At 44.3% G+C, this 15234-nt stretch overlaps 1 protein-coding gene across 1 annotated transcript in view; it reads left to right on the forward strand.

The window, feature by feature from the left end:
- Positions 1-15234, forward strand: part of SLC25A13 (solute carrier family 25 member 13) — a 199801-nt gene that overhangs the window by 37921 nt on the left and 146646 nt on the right. The window contains exon 3 of the mRNA XM_075558386.1: positions 5967-6109. Coding sequence (XP_075414501.1) covers positions 5967-6109 — 143 coding nt within the window. The remainder of the gene's footprint in view (positions 1-5966; positions 6110-15234) is intronic.

The raw sequence follows: 15234 nt of genomic DNA on the forward strand, positions 1-15234 counted from the left end.
TCCATTATATTAAGTGGCCCAGAACCAGAAACAGCTCTGCAACAGGTTCAGGCTGTTGTGCAAGCTGCTTTGCCTCTGGAGCCATATGAGTCAGAATCTGCCCAATGGCAGTAAGTGCAGTATAGTAGTATGAGTACAGTATAGTAGTACTCTAGAAGATAGATGGATAGATAATAGAGAGATACCCAATAACTACATTTCCCGTCCTTCTTTGAAGTTTATACTCATACATGTCACTCATGCTAGAACCACTCATGTGAGATTTGGAGGAAGAAGGGAGCAAGATGAGATGGTAACCATGTGTTGGATGACCCATGTGAGAACGTGGTGATGGAGGTACCTGATACATCCTAAGCACCTGAGTGATTGCCAGTTAATCTTCTGTATCATAGGAACCAAACAGTGGCTGTGCGGTGGTTTCTAGCACACCAGTACTGCATCACATTTGCGCACTTGTCCGAGATGCCTTGTTCATGTTTGTATTTTTTTAATATACGTAGCCTGTAAACCTGGTTCTTTGTGCCTCCCTTCCCATCTAGACCCCTGCTTCAGTGGTAAACTGTTGAAGATTCTTTAATCTCATTTTGTTAAAATTAACATTAGTGGATCTTTTTGCAACTAAGAACCCTCACTCACACACAGTATCTACATGTGTCACCCACGCTGAAAGTCTTGTCCCGGGGCATCTGCATCAGTCAGAATTATTGAGGGCAAACAACAAAAACGCCCACTAGCTTTTGTGAGCAGGAAGGAACTTGTGAACATCTATGTGGCAATTACAGAATTTGTCAACTTGTGAAGGAGTGGAGGCTGTCAATCAGGCTATAGCCAATGCGGTCTCTGTGTGGGCATGGCCTTCACCTGAGGATTCTGGCAACTCCTGGCGCCCTGGAGGCAGGACACACAGATTCTCTCCTTTGACCTCTTGCTGACAAGACACATGGAGCTATGCTAGAGCCCTGGAGGTAGAGGAGCTATGTGGAGACCCCTGCCAGCGTTGAGATGCTTCCACTGCCACTGGACCCACAAAACTTTCCACCCACTGGTCTATGATCTTCCTGCATTTGGCATCAACATTGCATGTGTGACGTGAGTCTAAAGAGTAATTTATAGATTGGTATTGGACATATGAGCTAATATTGGTCTTAAGGACTTGATCTGGACTTGGCTGGTATGTTTTCTTAATATACAATTGCTCTTTTATATAAAGCTCTTCCTTACACAAAGATGAGTGTCTCTAGTCAGTCCTGATAACACAGAGCTGAATGCATAGCCACCAGACCCCCAGGCTCCTATGGAGATACCACTTTCAGAAAGGCAGAAACAGTAGCTTCCCATTTTGATATTTTTAATTGATAAAGTTTCCTCTGATTTTATAGCAATGCTTGTAGACTTATCCTCGAGTAACACAGAAATGGATGAGTTCAAGATTCACTCTACCAAGGGCATGACCTCATTAAGATAGTATAAGATATGAAAAAATAATTTATAAATTTATATAGGGCTCGGGAGGCAGGGAGCGGAACGATCGAAGAGTTGATTCCAAAACGACTTTCTACCATTTCTCAAGTAGAAAGAAAATGTTTTGAGAATGCTGATGGCAAAAAATGTACCAATGAGTTTTACATAATGGATGGATGGAATGTGATAAGTTATATGAGCCCCCAATAAAATGATTTAAAAAAAGATATCTTTATATCCAAGCAGGATCATACTGACAGTTACCAGTTAAAGAGTGTCATCAAATCATGTCAATTCCAATTCCTGGTGGTCCCTGTGAGTACGAGAGTAGAACTATGCATGACAGGGTTTTCAGTAGTTGATTCTTTAAAAGAAGATCACCAGGCCTTACTTCCAAGGCACCTGGTGGTAGACTCAAACCTATAGTCTTTTGGTTAGTACCCAGCCAAATGATTAGGTGTTACTAAAATTAAAGTTGGTCCTCATCTCAAACTACACAGAAAATTAAAATTCCAGCCTACCCTTATTTATTTATTTATTTATTTAGCATCATGGAATGCCGGGTTAATAGAACAAAGTGTTCTTGCATTGAGGGAGTACTTGAGTTGAGGCCCAATGTCCATCGGCTACCTTAATACTAAACCTATGAACATATGTACATATATCTGTTTACCTATTGTCATATATAAATATATTTGCTTATGTACATGCTTGTATTTAGGCCTCTATAAATGCCCCTTTCCTCTATTTATTTCCTTTTACTTTCCTCTTGTCCCACTATCATGCTCAGCCTTCATTTAGGTTTCAGTAATTCCTCTCCGTTACATTACCCTTGATCATGCCCTACCAGGCCTCCCCCACCCTCCTTGCCACCCATTTTAGATCACTTGTTGTTCCCTTGTCCAAGGGTTTGTTGACACCACTTCCTTTCCCTTGCCCCCCCCCTCTCCCACATCCCCCTGGAACTGTCCATCCCGTTGTTTTCTCCTCCAGATTGTTTATCCCACCTATCTTATGTAGATAGATCTTCAGAGGTAATAATATGTACAAAAAACAAGACAGAATAAAAAAAAATAAAACAAAACAATAAAAACCAACAACCCCCCCCCCAAAAAAAAAGCAAAGAAAGAAAAGAAAAGCTGTTTGTTGACCTTTAGGTGTGTTTTCTGGTGGGGTGCCACGCCCTGGCCCCACAGTCTATTTTTGGTATTTCCTGGGGACTTTGCTGTTCTGTTGCACACTCTTAGTGTTTCCCCTCAGTGTGGTGGGGTCAGATTGGGCGCAGTTCCCACACTGTGTCTCCAGTGTTGTCCCAGTAGTGCTGTGGGTCAGTAAGGGATGTCCTGTCGTAGTGGGGCCGGCCCTGTGGTCCTCTCTGTGCTTTAGCGGGAATATTGTCCTCAGGGCTTGGTGGGCTGATTAATGGAGAGCCACTTAAAATAGTTAAAAGAAAATGTGATAGAATATCTAGACTGGACACGGTGTTAGGACTAGTTTCTAAGCTTAAAAGTAATGGAAGAAATCACAAAGGAGAAAGAAACCAGACTCAATTACATAAAAATATCAAACTGGAGGAATATTTGCAACAAATGTGATAGACAAAGGCAGGGCCAAGGGCAGGTTCTCACACTGTTGGTGGGAGCGTAAATTGGTACAATCTTTTCTGGAGAGCAGTGTGATAATAAGTATCAAGAACTTGAAAGTTCCTGTCCTTTGCCTCAGCCGTTTCTCTTCCAGGAGTCTAGCCTTTGAAAATTACCAGGAATTTGGACAAATGTTATATTCCAAGCTGTTTACCCCAGCTTTATTGAAAACGCTCAAGCTGGAAACAATGTAAATGGCTAATGGAGAGACCCGACTTTCTGCTATGGAGTCAATTGGCAGTCATTGCTGTAGATCATGGGCGGGCTGGGCGCCTCTTCCCTTGGAGCAGCCGGTGGATTTGAACTGCTGACTTTTCAAATAACAGTCCAATGCTTACTTGGCACTGCTACTAGGGCTTCTCCTAATGGCAGGAGAAGAGTTAAATTATGTTTCTAAATATATTATTCCATTACTATAAGCAAACATATCTATACATTTAAATCATAGGGTTGCTGTAATTAGCAGTGACATTTCCATTAAATTTCAGGCTTCCTTTGCTACAGTTAAGAAAATCAAAATATTCCTTCTTCTACATTTCCAACAAGATGAATTAAGTGCTAACTGCTTGCTGAAGCATCGCAGGATTGCTAGGCCATGTTGGATCTTTGTCTTACACTGCGGCTATTGTTGTCGGTGCCCTTGAGTGGGTTCAGATTCATGTTGGCCCGACATCCAACAGAACGAACCACCATGCCGTCCTCACAATTGTTCTGGGGTTGGAGCCCATTGTGACAGCAAATACATCAGTCCGTCTTGCCAGACTCCGTCCTCTTTGTCGCTGCCCTTTACCTTACCAAGCACGATGCACCATCCTACCACATGTTACTCACAAGCAATGATCTCCTGTCTCTCTCCCTGGCCTCCAGTTGATGCTGACTCATAGAGACCCTATAGGACAGGATAGACCTGCCCCCCTGGAGCTTTCTGAGACTGTCACTGTTTATGGGAGTAGAAAGCCTCCTCTTTCTCCTGAGAAGTGGCTGGTGGTTTCTAACTGCTGACCTTGTGGATCACAGTCACGGCCCAACTTGTAACCACGACATCACCCAGGCTCCCAGACAAGCAATAATGCAGAACATTAACAAGTACTTACGGTGTACAGGGCACTGTTCTAATTGCTTGACCATGTCCTTTGTTTTTAGCATCAACCTGATGAAGCAGATTTTTTATCCCCATTTTATAGATGAGAAAGCAGAGGCCCAGAAAGGCCGTGCTGTGCCCAGGTCACACACTAGTGAGAGGCAAAGCCCTCAACAGCCCAGGCCTGACAGCCACCAAAGCTGAGGGGTTCCTAACAGAGACCTCCTGTAGAAGTTGGACTAGGAATTTATCCTGTATTGAAATCAAAATACAGAAATAACAAGTGACTTTCTAAAATGTTTTTAATAGGGTTAACTAAGGCATCTGATGAGGAAGCTGTTACACACACAGCTGCCAACAAAGTTTGACGGTTCAAACCCACTAGCTCCACTCCAGGGGCTTCAAGATGTGTCAGTCAGCTTCAATGAAGATTTATAGCCTTGAAAACCCAACAGGGCAGGTCTCTCCTGTCCTGTAGGGTTGCTGGGGGTTGAAATCAACTCTGCCATGAGTCAAACCCACCCACCTCTGTAAAGATTATAGCCCAGAAAACCCTGCGGGGCAGTTCTGTTCTGTCACGGGGTTGGGGTGCGGTGGGGGGTTTGAAATGGGTGGGAATCAACTTGAAAGTACCTAACAGTCACACCACTGAGTTAGAGGGAGCCAGGAGACTGTGCACTTGACCTTTTATGGCCTGTTATAGCCCTGTTCATGCAGCTGCACTATCATTACCCCCAGAAGCCAAGTCACTCTTTCGTCCCCAAGAAGAGGAGGCTCTCCCCTGTTCCACAAGGGCCACTGATGACCCCAGGTTGTTTCCCAGCATTTGTTTTGCAGTCTCGGAGAGGTCACGGGGCAAGGATTAGCAGATCCCCTGGGTTAGCATGAGCGCAGCGGGGCTGCACTAAAAACCAGACCTGGCAGAACCCCAGCGAAACATCCCAGGTCTAATTCTCACTTCCTGCTTTTGTCCCATGATGCTCTGCAGTGCAGCGAACAGGAACCGAGGCAGCATCTCATGCCTGGTTCCGTCACTGCCACAGGAAGCGGTGCCGTTGGTCATTTGCTCGCTACAATTAGCCTTAGCCTGTTTGTCATCCTTGCTCCTATCACTGATGCCCTCGAAGCAGGAATGGAGATGCAAGAATTAGATCGTTTTCTTTTTTTTTTAACAATTTATTGGGGCTCATACAACTCTTATCACAGTTCATACATATACATACATCAATTGTATAAAGCACATCTGTACAGTCTTTGCCCTAATCATTTTTTTTCTCGAATTAGATCGTTTTCTTCCACATTTCATAATTAATTCAGTGTTTTGAAGAAAGGTATGTGTCCTTACTAAGGAACAAGACATAGCTTGTCTCTAGAAACTGTGTAAGCCAGGGCTTCTGAACCTTGGCTCTGTTGACATTTTGGCCTCATAATTCTTCTCTGTTGCGTTGCCTTTGTGTTGAAGTAGCTTTTCAGCTGCCGGCAATGCCTGCGCACCCCCCCCCTCACCCCGTTATGATAACTCAGGTGGTCTTCAGACAGGGTCAGGTAGCCTCAAGTGGAAATGGCACTCAGTGGAGAACCACTGAGATGAACTTAAACTTGGACACAAGTCTTACGTTCATTCTTCCTGTGAAAGAGAAGTCGCTGTCACCTTGAACAGCACTTTATCGTATCTGATGTTGCATCTTTTGAGTATTGTCAGTTTTTCACATACAGATCCCGTGTGTTGACTACTTTGGAGCATCCGATCTATAAACTAACCGCTCTTTCTTTTGTCGCAGTATGCAAGCATTGAAAAGAATGGGGACTTTTTCATGTCTCCCAATGACTTTGTCACTCGGTATTTGAACATTTTTGGAGAGAGCCAACCGAATCCAAAGACTGTGGAACTTCTGAGTGGCATGGTGGATCAAACCAAAGATGGGTAGGTGGATTTTAAATTATTTCATGGATTATATAGCTTCCCCTCTAAGTCTCTTTAACAATTAGGAAATCATTTGCTACTATGAAATAAGTTATTTTAGCAATAATACTCAGCATTTCCTCTGTTGGTCCCTCCACAGTTGGGGATTCTATATGTGCATTTTCAAGGGGCTGGTTTTGAGAAGCAGTCATAATTTCACAAAACTATGATAATGTAATAAGGTAGTATGAAACAGTGTATGCATATATGTGCACATGTGGATGTGTGTATGTATATATTACTGATGATGTCTTTCAAGGAAGCTGTAAAAATGGTAACTCTAAAGCATACTTTTGTGAACTTAAATTTTAAAAATCCCTCTGCTCCAATAACCGCTAGAATCTCATGTGCTATGGAATGGCATGGATGCAGTGGATGAAATAATGTAATGATCCCACATTGCCAAGAAAGGCACTCAGCAAAAACTGGAGAAGAGAGACTATGCCATGTTGAATAAAATAGGATACTTTTCAAAATGCCTTTGAATTTTTCCCCCTCTGCTCTCAGTCTTCGCTAGTTACATTTAAAGGGTGGTGGTGGGGGGGTAGTTTTTTTGTCTATGTTATAAAACATTGCACTTAGCTTTTACCAGTAAGGACAGCATTCCAGTAAGTATGGAATTTGGGGTTCTCAACTCTTATTGATAAGGACATTGAGGTCCCAGACGAGCTAAGCATGAGCTTCTGGAACTGGCCTTCTGGGCAAGTACTGTAATAGACAGTACTTACCTCTGCCCTTGCTGCCTGCCAGCACCTAACCCTAATTGCGGCTGCATACATACCCATTGGCAGGGGAGTTTTGAAGCTCCTGACAGCCTCTGCTTTTGGGAACCATTGTCTGCATGGTTTCCCATGCAGTCGTTTGGATATAACCACAGTAAGATATCCTCATGCCCAGCTCTCAGCACTTCCTCTCTTCTGCCTGCATCCGTCATCCCTTCTTACATGGAAATAACCTGTAATGTGAAGGACACGAAGATTTGGCGGGGAGGAAGAAATAGGCCAATATTCTTTCTGTAATTTCCTAGAGGATTACTTGATGATGACTTCTCTCTGTTCAACTGGTAGGTAGAAATGTTTTTGTTTTGTTTTTTAATTTTTAGCCTGTTACCTCTGCTTTCTCTCTCACCCCAAGACAGGGGGGCCTGGTAGGAAAATGTCCTGTGTGAGGCAGCCTTCCTTTCCTGAGCGCCTCTTTGGTGGGGTAGCCGGAGGCAGGGAATATTGCACCTGATAGCCCATTGAAGTCGAAGTTAAAGCTGAAGGGTCAGGCTTGCTCTCACTCAGCCAGTGCTCAGCATCCGGGATGTGTGGCCATGCTCCCATGAAGCATAACTCACCCAACAGAATGCTTGAGGGTCCCATTTTTCCAAGTTCAATAGCTTGAACATTTTGATACCTTGTGCACCTATGAACACAAATACATGCACATAAAAGTTATTTTTCTTTTTGATGCACCATTTAAGTGTCAATGGGCAGACATTATAGTTATTTGGTATTTATCATCTTCTAAGAACAGCAGCATCCCACATAATTACCACATCATTATCGTACTTAGGAAAATACAATCGTGTCACATATCAAATCTAGTCCGGTATTCAAATTTAATGCGTTCTTCTGCCCATCCGCCATTCCAAATGGCTGATTTTTTTTTTTTTTTTGGTTTGTTAAATCTGGGATCCAGTCAACCCAGGCTGCATCTAGTTGTTATCTTTCTGTTTAATTTAGAGCGGCCCCATCATGACATTGTTAAATGCAGGCATGTCATGTTTTGAAAGGCCCCAAGGTTACAGTTTTGGATGCAGGTTAGGGAACTTCTTGTACTACCACTTGTGTCTCCTCACCATTGATGATGTTATGTCTGATCACTCAATCCAGGTGATCTAGTTTCTGACTTTATAATTAAGGAAAAGCCCCAGTAGAACAATGGTTAGGAGGCTCAACCGCTAATCCAAACGTTGGAGATTCAAACTCACCAAGGGGCTTTGTGCAAGAAAGCCCTGGTGATGTGCGCTTGTCCAGGACACAGTCTAGGAAACCCTGCGGGGGATGCTCCTGTCTACCCTGTCATTTCTACTTCGTTAAATCGGGTTGCAAAATCGCGGCGTGACAATCAGTGCTTTGTGGAACAAGTTTTTGAGACCATGTTCCCAGTAACCTTTACTCTGGTGTTAGCATCCAAGGGGATCCTCTTGTGAATCCGTCATCATGACAGTGTTTAAAAAGTGATGATTTTCTGATTCTTTCATTTCTTCTGCATGTATTGGTTTAATATTCTTTGTTTTTTTATAAAAGAGCTTTCTCTTCATCTCATATTTTTCTCTCTTAATCATATTTTGGGGGGAGAGGGTGGAGGAAGGAATAGAGGCCAATAAAAACGTATAGACCAATTTTTAATTAGCTGCTCAAATCGCCCCAGGTTGGCTAGTTCCTTCAAGTTGTTTCTTTTGTCCAGTCTCTCCTCATTATTTTAATACGGTGAGATGCTTAGACGCACCTTGGACATTTCCTGCCGCTGACCTAGAAATCACCCTTTCTCAAAGAGCCCTTGCTCCCTTAGTGAGGATGCGACTTAGAAATAAGGAGCTGATCCCTGGTTTGTCGCTACTGGAGTGGCACAGTGGGTGACGTGTTGGGCTGTGAACTCACCAGCTGCTCCGAGAGAGAAAGATAGGGCTTTGTGTCCCCAAAAGAAAGACTCGAGCTCGTGGAAATCCACAGGAGCGGGCCTGCGGTGCTTTCGAGAGTAGCAGCTCTGGTGGGCAGTGATTTCCTGGGCCGCCGCTCCTGCTCTGCCTTTTCAGTGAAAAGAGCTGAGAATATGAGAGCCAATCAGGAGTTCATAATGACATTTCCTAGTTAACGTTTGTCTTATATCACCTTTGCCTCTACTCCATCTCCCTCCCCATTAACACACATGGCTTTCCTATTAATTTTTTGACATATCATTTCCCAACATCGTAGCCCTAAATTTATTGGATGCTAACACGCACCATGCGTTTTGCATCTATACTGTACTGGGTTATGCAGTTTTATACTGTATACTATGGCATATTCCCTAAAATAGTTCATAACCAGTCTGAAACATTGGCTTTGTTTTCCCCGAGTTGCAGTTGAGATAACAAAGAACTTCTGAGTTTATACAAAATTGCCTCAAAAAAAATAGTGCCTGTTCTCTGACTCAAGCTCGGATCTGTGGTTTTTCCAGTGCTCTAAGCTGCCCTTTCCCTTTTCGAAGAGAGAAACAATCAACATCGTATACTTCCCCATAACTCGGCGTTTTTTTTAGAGCCCCATTATTTTAGACCTTCGTGTTTTGCCGACAGTGAATATTATCAGATGGTCTTGACCCTTTGTATTAAGATTTAACTGACAATGGTTGTTGTAAGAAGTGTAACAGCACAAAATCACATTTCTCAAGGGGAAAGCAGCCACCCTCACATAGCCTTTCTGTTCACCCTGGCACATCCCCCCATATTTTATTACCTTCTTTGACTTGTTACCCTGCATAGATTTTTTATACTTTTAATTACAATACTATTTTCTAACTCTTAAAAATATATCACTCAGCTTTCATATTTCCACCTCCTAAGCATGTTCACAGTGCCAAGTGGCTCTGTCATGTTCCTGTCAAATCCCTATCCCAGTGTGCAGCATGCTTGTCTCCCGTTTGTCGCGCTGCTGCAGCACAGATGCCCCGAGGAGGTAAAAGTCCAAACTGTAGTCCTCCGACAGGGTCGATGCCGTCTGTGTCGGCACCCTGGGCATTTCTTCGTTCCTTGGCTTTGGATGCTCCTTGCATGATGCTGGTCTTCCTCCTGGAGGCGAGAGTCTGTCTTCGCTACTCTTTTTGGAACTGAGAAGTGGTAAGATTGAGAATCCACTCTAGTTGGGTATAATGGACCACCACATCTAGTTAATATAACAATAACTCCCTCCCCCACTCCTCAGATGTATGGTTCTGCCGGCACCTTGCGTTTAGCTTTCTGGACCCCAGCCTGTGATTGAAATGAATTTCTGTTATTTTAAGCCATCTGATTCGGGGCAACTTGTGACAGTAGCTTCAGGCAACTCGTGTTCTCACATAGTTATTTACCTGGGAAATTGAAAGGCGAAGAATTTTCTGGGTCCAGAAGCCACCCTGGCCCAGGAGAAAAACGGTCCCAGTGACATCCTTTGTCTAGATCAGGCATTTTCCAGATTCCCAGGAGAAAAGCCCTGCCTCTAATCAGGGGGATGCTTGCTCCAAACTCTCCTCGGGCCCCTGAACTGGGCGTGGAAGTTGCGTGCAACCAGGGGATGGAGTTACAGTTTAAAAAGTACCTTCCACTCGAGACACTGATGTAAGTCTAAGTCCCAGAATGACAGTTCTCTCATGGACGTGTTTAGGAGATACCCATATTACTGATGTTTGTTCTTTAGCATTTTAAAACATAAATATAAAGAAAGAATCAAATAAAGAATTTGTTTGATGTACAGATTTTTCATGATTGGCATGAGGGTCTGGAGGAGTCCTTGCTGGTGCAAATTATAGCTACTGTCTACAAAATTCCCAGGTTAACGAAAAGCATCTAGGAATTAAGGCCTGGAGATATGCTTTCAAAAAGTAGAGCCTTGAAGATTGTGCATAATCTAGTTATGCTCGAAAGCACCAGGAGCCCTGGTGGCCTTGTGGTTGGATGTCGGCCTGCTAACTGCAAAGTCAGACTTTTGCAGCCAGCAACCACTCCAAGGGGGGGAAGGAAGATTCTACTCTGAGATAGGTAAGGCTTATTGCGCCATTCGGCCGATTCATTGAAGGGCAAAGAGAGAAGTGGCCTGGTGAGTCTCGTCTTTCGACTTCTCTTGTCTCTTGTCCTCTGATGATCAGATCAGTTGCGGCTGCCTTAGTTAGTTCTCTGCCTCAGTTGGCAAGGTTCACTTCCTGCAAGACATCCCCGAGGATCAGTCACATGGACCTGCCCCGATGCAGCCCTGGGTGCTGGAGAAGCTGCGGGGAGACCCTTGCCAGCGCTGAGATGCTTACATGCTCACTGATACTGCTTTCCTCTTGCAGTTGGCGTCATTGCATGTGTTTTCTGAGATGAAGGAGGAGTTTGTAGGTTGATGTCAGGCATCTGGACTAATGTTGGACTTATGGGCTTTGACTGGATGGGGTTGGGATGCTTAATGTATAATTACCCTTTATATAAAACTCTCATAAAATATGAGTGTTGATGAATTTTGTTTCTCTCATCTTCTCAGACGAACACATACTCTTATAAAGAATTACCGTCTAGGACACTCACAGGGGCCGTTTGAGCCTGTCCTCTAGGGTTGCTGTCAGTTGACCCCTGCTTGAAGGACTTGAGTCTTTTGGGGCTATTTTAAAGCCCATGAGTTGGAATCCACACCAGGATGACTGGCTAGTTAAGAGCATGTTATGAATGTCATCCTCTGAAATATGTGTTATAAATCCTAACTACACTAGCCAACACAGCTGGACTAATTTCAATACGACTAATAGAGAAAAGACTGTTATGGTCAAGGATTTCATTTTATTTGGATCCACCATCAACACTCGTGGAAACAGCAGTCCAGAAATCAAAGTACACCTCTTCTACACTTAACAACCCTTTCATGATATGACATTTTACATTGGGAACAGTAAAGCTTCTGATGTCCAACTATTTTGCCCATTAATGATATATGTCTGGGAGTACCCAGAAAGTTACAATGCAGGACTCACACTGCGAGTGATGGGTAAGGTCCACGTCAGCTGCACGGAGCTACAATCCTCAGGGCACCAGGTCCAATTGACTACCGTGGCAGCCCCTGTTTATTTTATTTTTACAAAAAGCTTGCTTTACAAGCAGCTTGTGCAAACATCTCTTTGTCTTCTGAGTACAGAGGGTCGTTCTTGGGACAGTTAGTTCCCAGTTCCGAGGCTTTTGAGAAATAAGAGTGTCAAAGAATGAGTGCCCAAAGTGAACCCCGAGGGTTTCACAGTTTGTGCATCAAGACTGTGCAAGTGTGTGCCCTTCCATCCCATGCTTACTGTTTATCCGTCTGAGAACAACAATAGCTTTTAAAGGAGTCCAGAGATGAAGGAGGATACAATCATGCTGTTGATACCAAAATGGTTTTATATACAGGTTGACACTTGGCGATGCTGTTGCGGAAGAAATCCAGGCTCTGGCCACATGCTGGGAGTTAATGAGGTTTACAAGTGGCAATGCCTAAAGAGTATTAGGGTAATGTATTTAAACATCAGCAGTTCACAGCCAGAGGCGCTCATCATCTGCCAAGTATAATCCGAGATCAATGAGAGACGCTTTTTCAGTTTGCTAATGAGGCAGGCTTTCCACACTGCCCCGGTGGACACACATTGCAGATTAACACCTGAAATTCATAAACTATAGAATTAATAAGCAAAGGCATCTCTTTAATTTGGAGGGGGGAAGAGCTTGATCATAATCAGCAGCAGTCACCTGAGAAGCTTAAATTTTCTTCTTAGTCATCAGGCTCCCAAATTAATGCACCAAAATAAAAAGCCTCATTAGTAGCTCTCATTGAATCCGTGTTATTTCTTCTTTTTCTTTCAAGATGGCTGATTACCCCCTCCCCCACCCCTGCTTTTTTTTTTGGATTGCTCACTTTGTGTTAATATTTGATGCCTGAAATCATAGGGGGGCGGGAATGCGGTGTGGTGGCTAGACAACTGTCTGCTAGGAGTAAATTAAAAGGAATTTTTAAAAAGGCTTCTGCTCTGTTGCCTGGTGTATTAGCGACCTGATAAGGAATGTCAGGTGCCCGGGTTAATTTTCTGTTTAATTGCAGGGAGGCTGATTAATGACTAGGTGCTGACTTCGCTTCACAGTCATGTGTGCATCTAGCCCTCCTCCTCCTCCTCTCCCCCTTCTCCTTCTCCTCCTCGCCCCCTTTGCTTCAGCACACTAGGCCCTCTTGGCAGAGTTTTGCTGGGAAGAGGAGCTGTGAATATTGGAGCCTTAGCTGGAGGGGGAAGATCAGAGGTCTTTCTTTGTAAAGATGGACAGCAGCTCAGGGAGGCCTGGTGGCACAGTGGTTACACACTTGACTGCCACCTCCTGAGAAAGACAGGGCCTTGGGCTTCTGTAAAGGCAGTCGCCTTGGAGACCCTGGGAGGTGCTCTGCTGCCTCTGAGGAGCATTCCGACCACACTTCTTCCAAGACGGATCAGTTTGTCCGTTGTGCTTTGAATGTTTTTCTCCAGCACCGCAATTCAAATACATCGATTCTTTTATGGTCTTCTGTATTCAGTGCCCTACTTTCAAAAGCATATGATGCAGTTGGACATACCCTGGCTTTGGTCCGGTGCACCTTAGTCCTCAGAGTAAAATGCTTGTTCTTCATCACTCTACAGCGGTCTTGTCAGCACATTTGCCCAGTGCCAGGCATCGCTGGATGTCTTGACTGCTGCTTCTATGAGCAGTGACTGGATCCAAGTAAGACAAACTCCTTGACAACTTCCTTACATTGAGCTGTAGTCCACACTGAAGGCTGCAGTCTTCGATCTTCATCGGCAAGTGTGTCAAGTGCGCACTCTCAGCAATCAGGGTTGTGTCATCTCCATACTGGGGTTGTTAATAAGCTTTCCTCCAATCTTGGTGCCGTATTCTTCTTCATATACGCCAGCTTCTCTAATGATTTGCTCAGCATACAGATTGAGCAAGTATGGTGAGAGGACCCATACACTGTCAGGGGAAGCCAGCCCCTAACACATCATTACGGGTCCGGTAGGCGCAATTGTACACTGATACTAAGTAAAGATCATCGTACAGTTACTGAGAGCATGAGAGATAGAAGAAAAGTATTGAAATAAATGGGAGTCAGACACATTTCATGGTAGCATGCTCACCTCTGCCCCGCTAGATGGTCCACGTGGAGGGAGAGAGAGCGAGAGAGAGTTTAATGGTAGCCCCGGCTTTTATCTTCTCTGGGGACATGCAAGCCCCCTAATTACAGGTGAGGCCATACGTCACAGGAAGGGGCTGTACTATAGGTAATACAGTATTCAGAAAGGGTGGTCTAGGGACATACACGGAATAGGAAGGGGAGGGATTGGGGTTATACATGTGATAAGATGGGTGGACCCCAGATTCAAGATGGTGGCCTAACCTTGATCATCCTTAGGTGGGTTTGACCTCTCTGGGGTCTCCTACAAGGAAACAGACAACTACTATCCTTATCAGAAGGGAGTGGGCCCTATTAGTTGTGGGATAAACAGTGGTGACTACTTGCTCTAGATGGCTGATAGCTCTCAGGAAGAATAACCCCTGACCTACTTCTGATGACCTCCAAGTATAGTCATTCCCAAGCAGCTGTCTGGCATATATTTGGGGGAGACAGCTTGTGAGAAATCCTTCTGTTGTATCCCACACATACACCTTTGTACACCTTTGTGTATCTCTGACGCACACCTTTCCTGATTTTAAACCATGCAGTATTCTCTTGTTCTGTTCTCACAACTGCCCCTTGATCCATGCACAAGTTCTGCATGAGCACAATGAAGTAGTCTGGCATTCCCATTCTTCTCAGGGTTATCTGTGGTTTGTTATGACCCTCACAGTTGAAGAGTCGATGAAACACAAGTAAACATCTTCCTCATATCCCCTGCTTTGAGCCAAGATCCAGCTGACATCAGCAGTGATGTCCCTTGGTCCATGCCTTCTGAATCTGGCCTGAACCTCTGGCAGCAACCTGTCAATGTGCTGCGGCAACCATTTGGTAGAAGATCTTAAGCAAACTTTTGCTTGCGTGTGATCTCATTCTACAGTTTGAGCATTCTTACGGGCCATCTTTCTTTGGAAATACGGGTCTCTCCCAGTCACTTAGCCGTGTAGCTGCCTGCCAAATGTCTTGGCATAGATGAGTGAGTGGTTTCAGCCAGTGTTCTAGAAACCTGACGGATCACACTTCAGGTATCTGAGTTAGCACTCATCCGTAGGGACACCACCCCAGAGGGCATCGGTAGTTCTCATATCCCTCCCAGCCTCCAGCTCACAGCAACATGCCTACCAATAATGCCCGCTTTGCCTCAGAATAATTTCAGAGAAATTTTTTTAA

This window comes from Tenrec ecaudatus, chromosome 9 (assembly GCF_050624435.1).
Source record: "Tenrec ecaudatus isolate mTenEca1 chromosome 9, mTenEca1.hap1, whole genome shotgun sequence".
Lineage (NCBI taxonomy): Eukaryota > Metazoa > Chordata > Mammalia > Afrosoricida > Tenrecidae > Tenrec > Tenrec ecaudatus.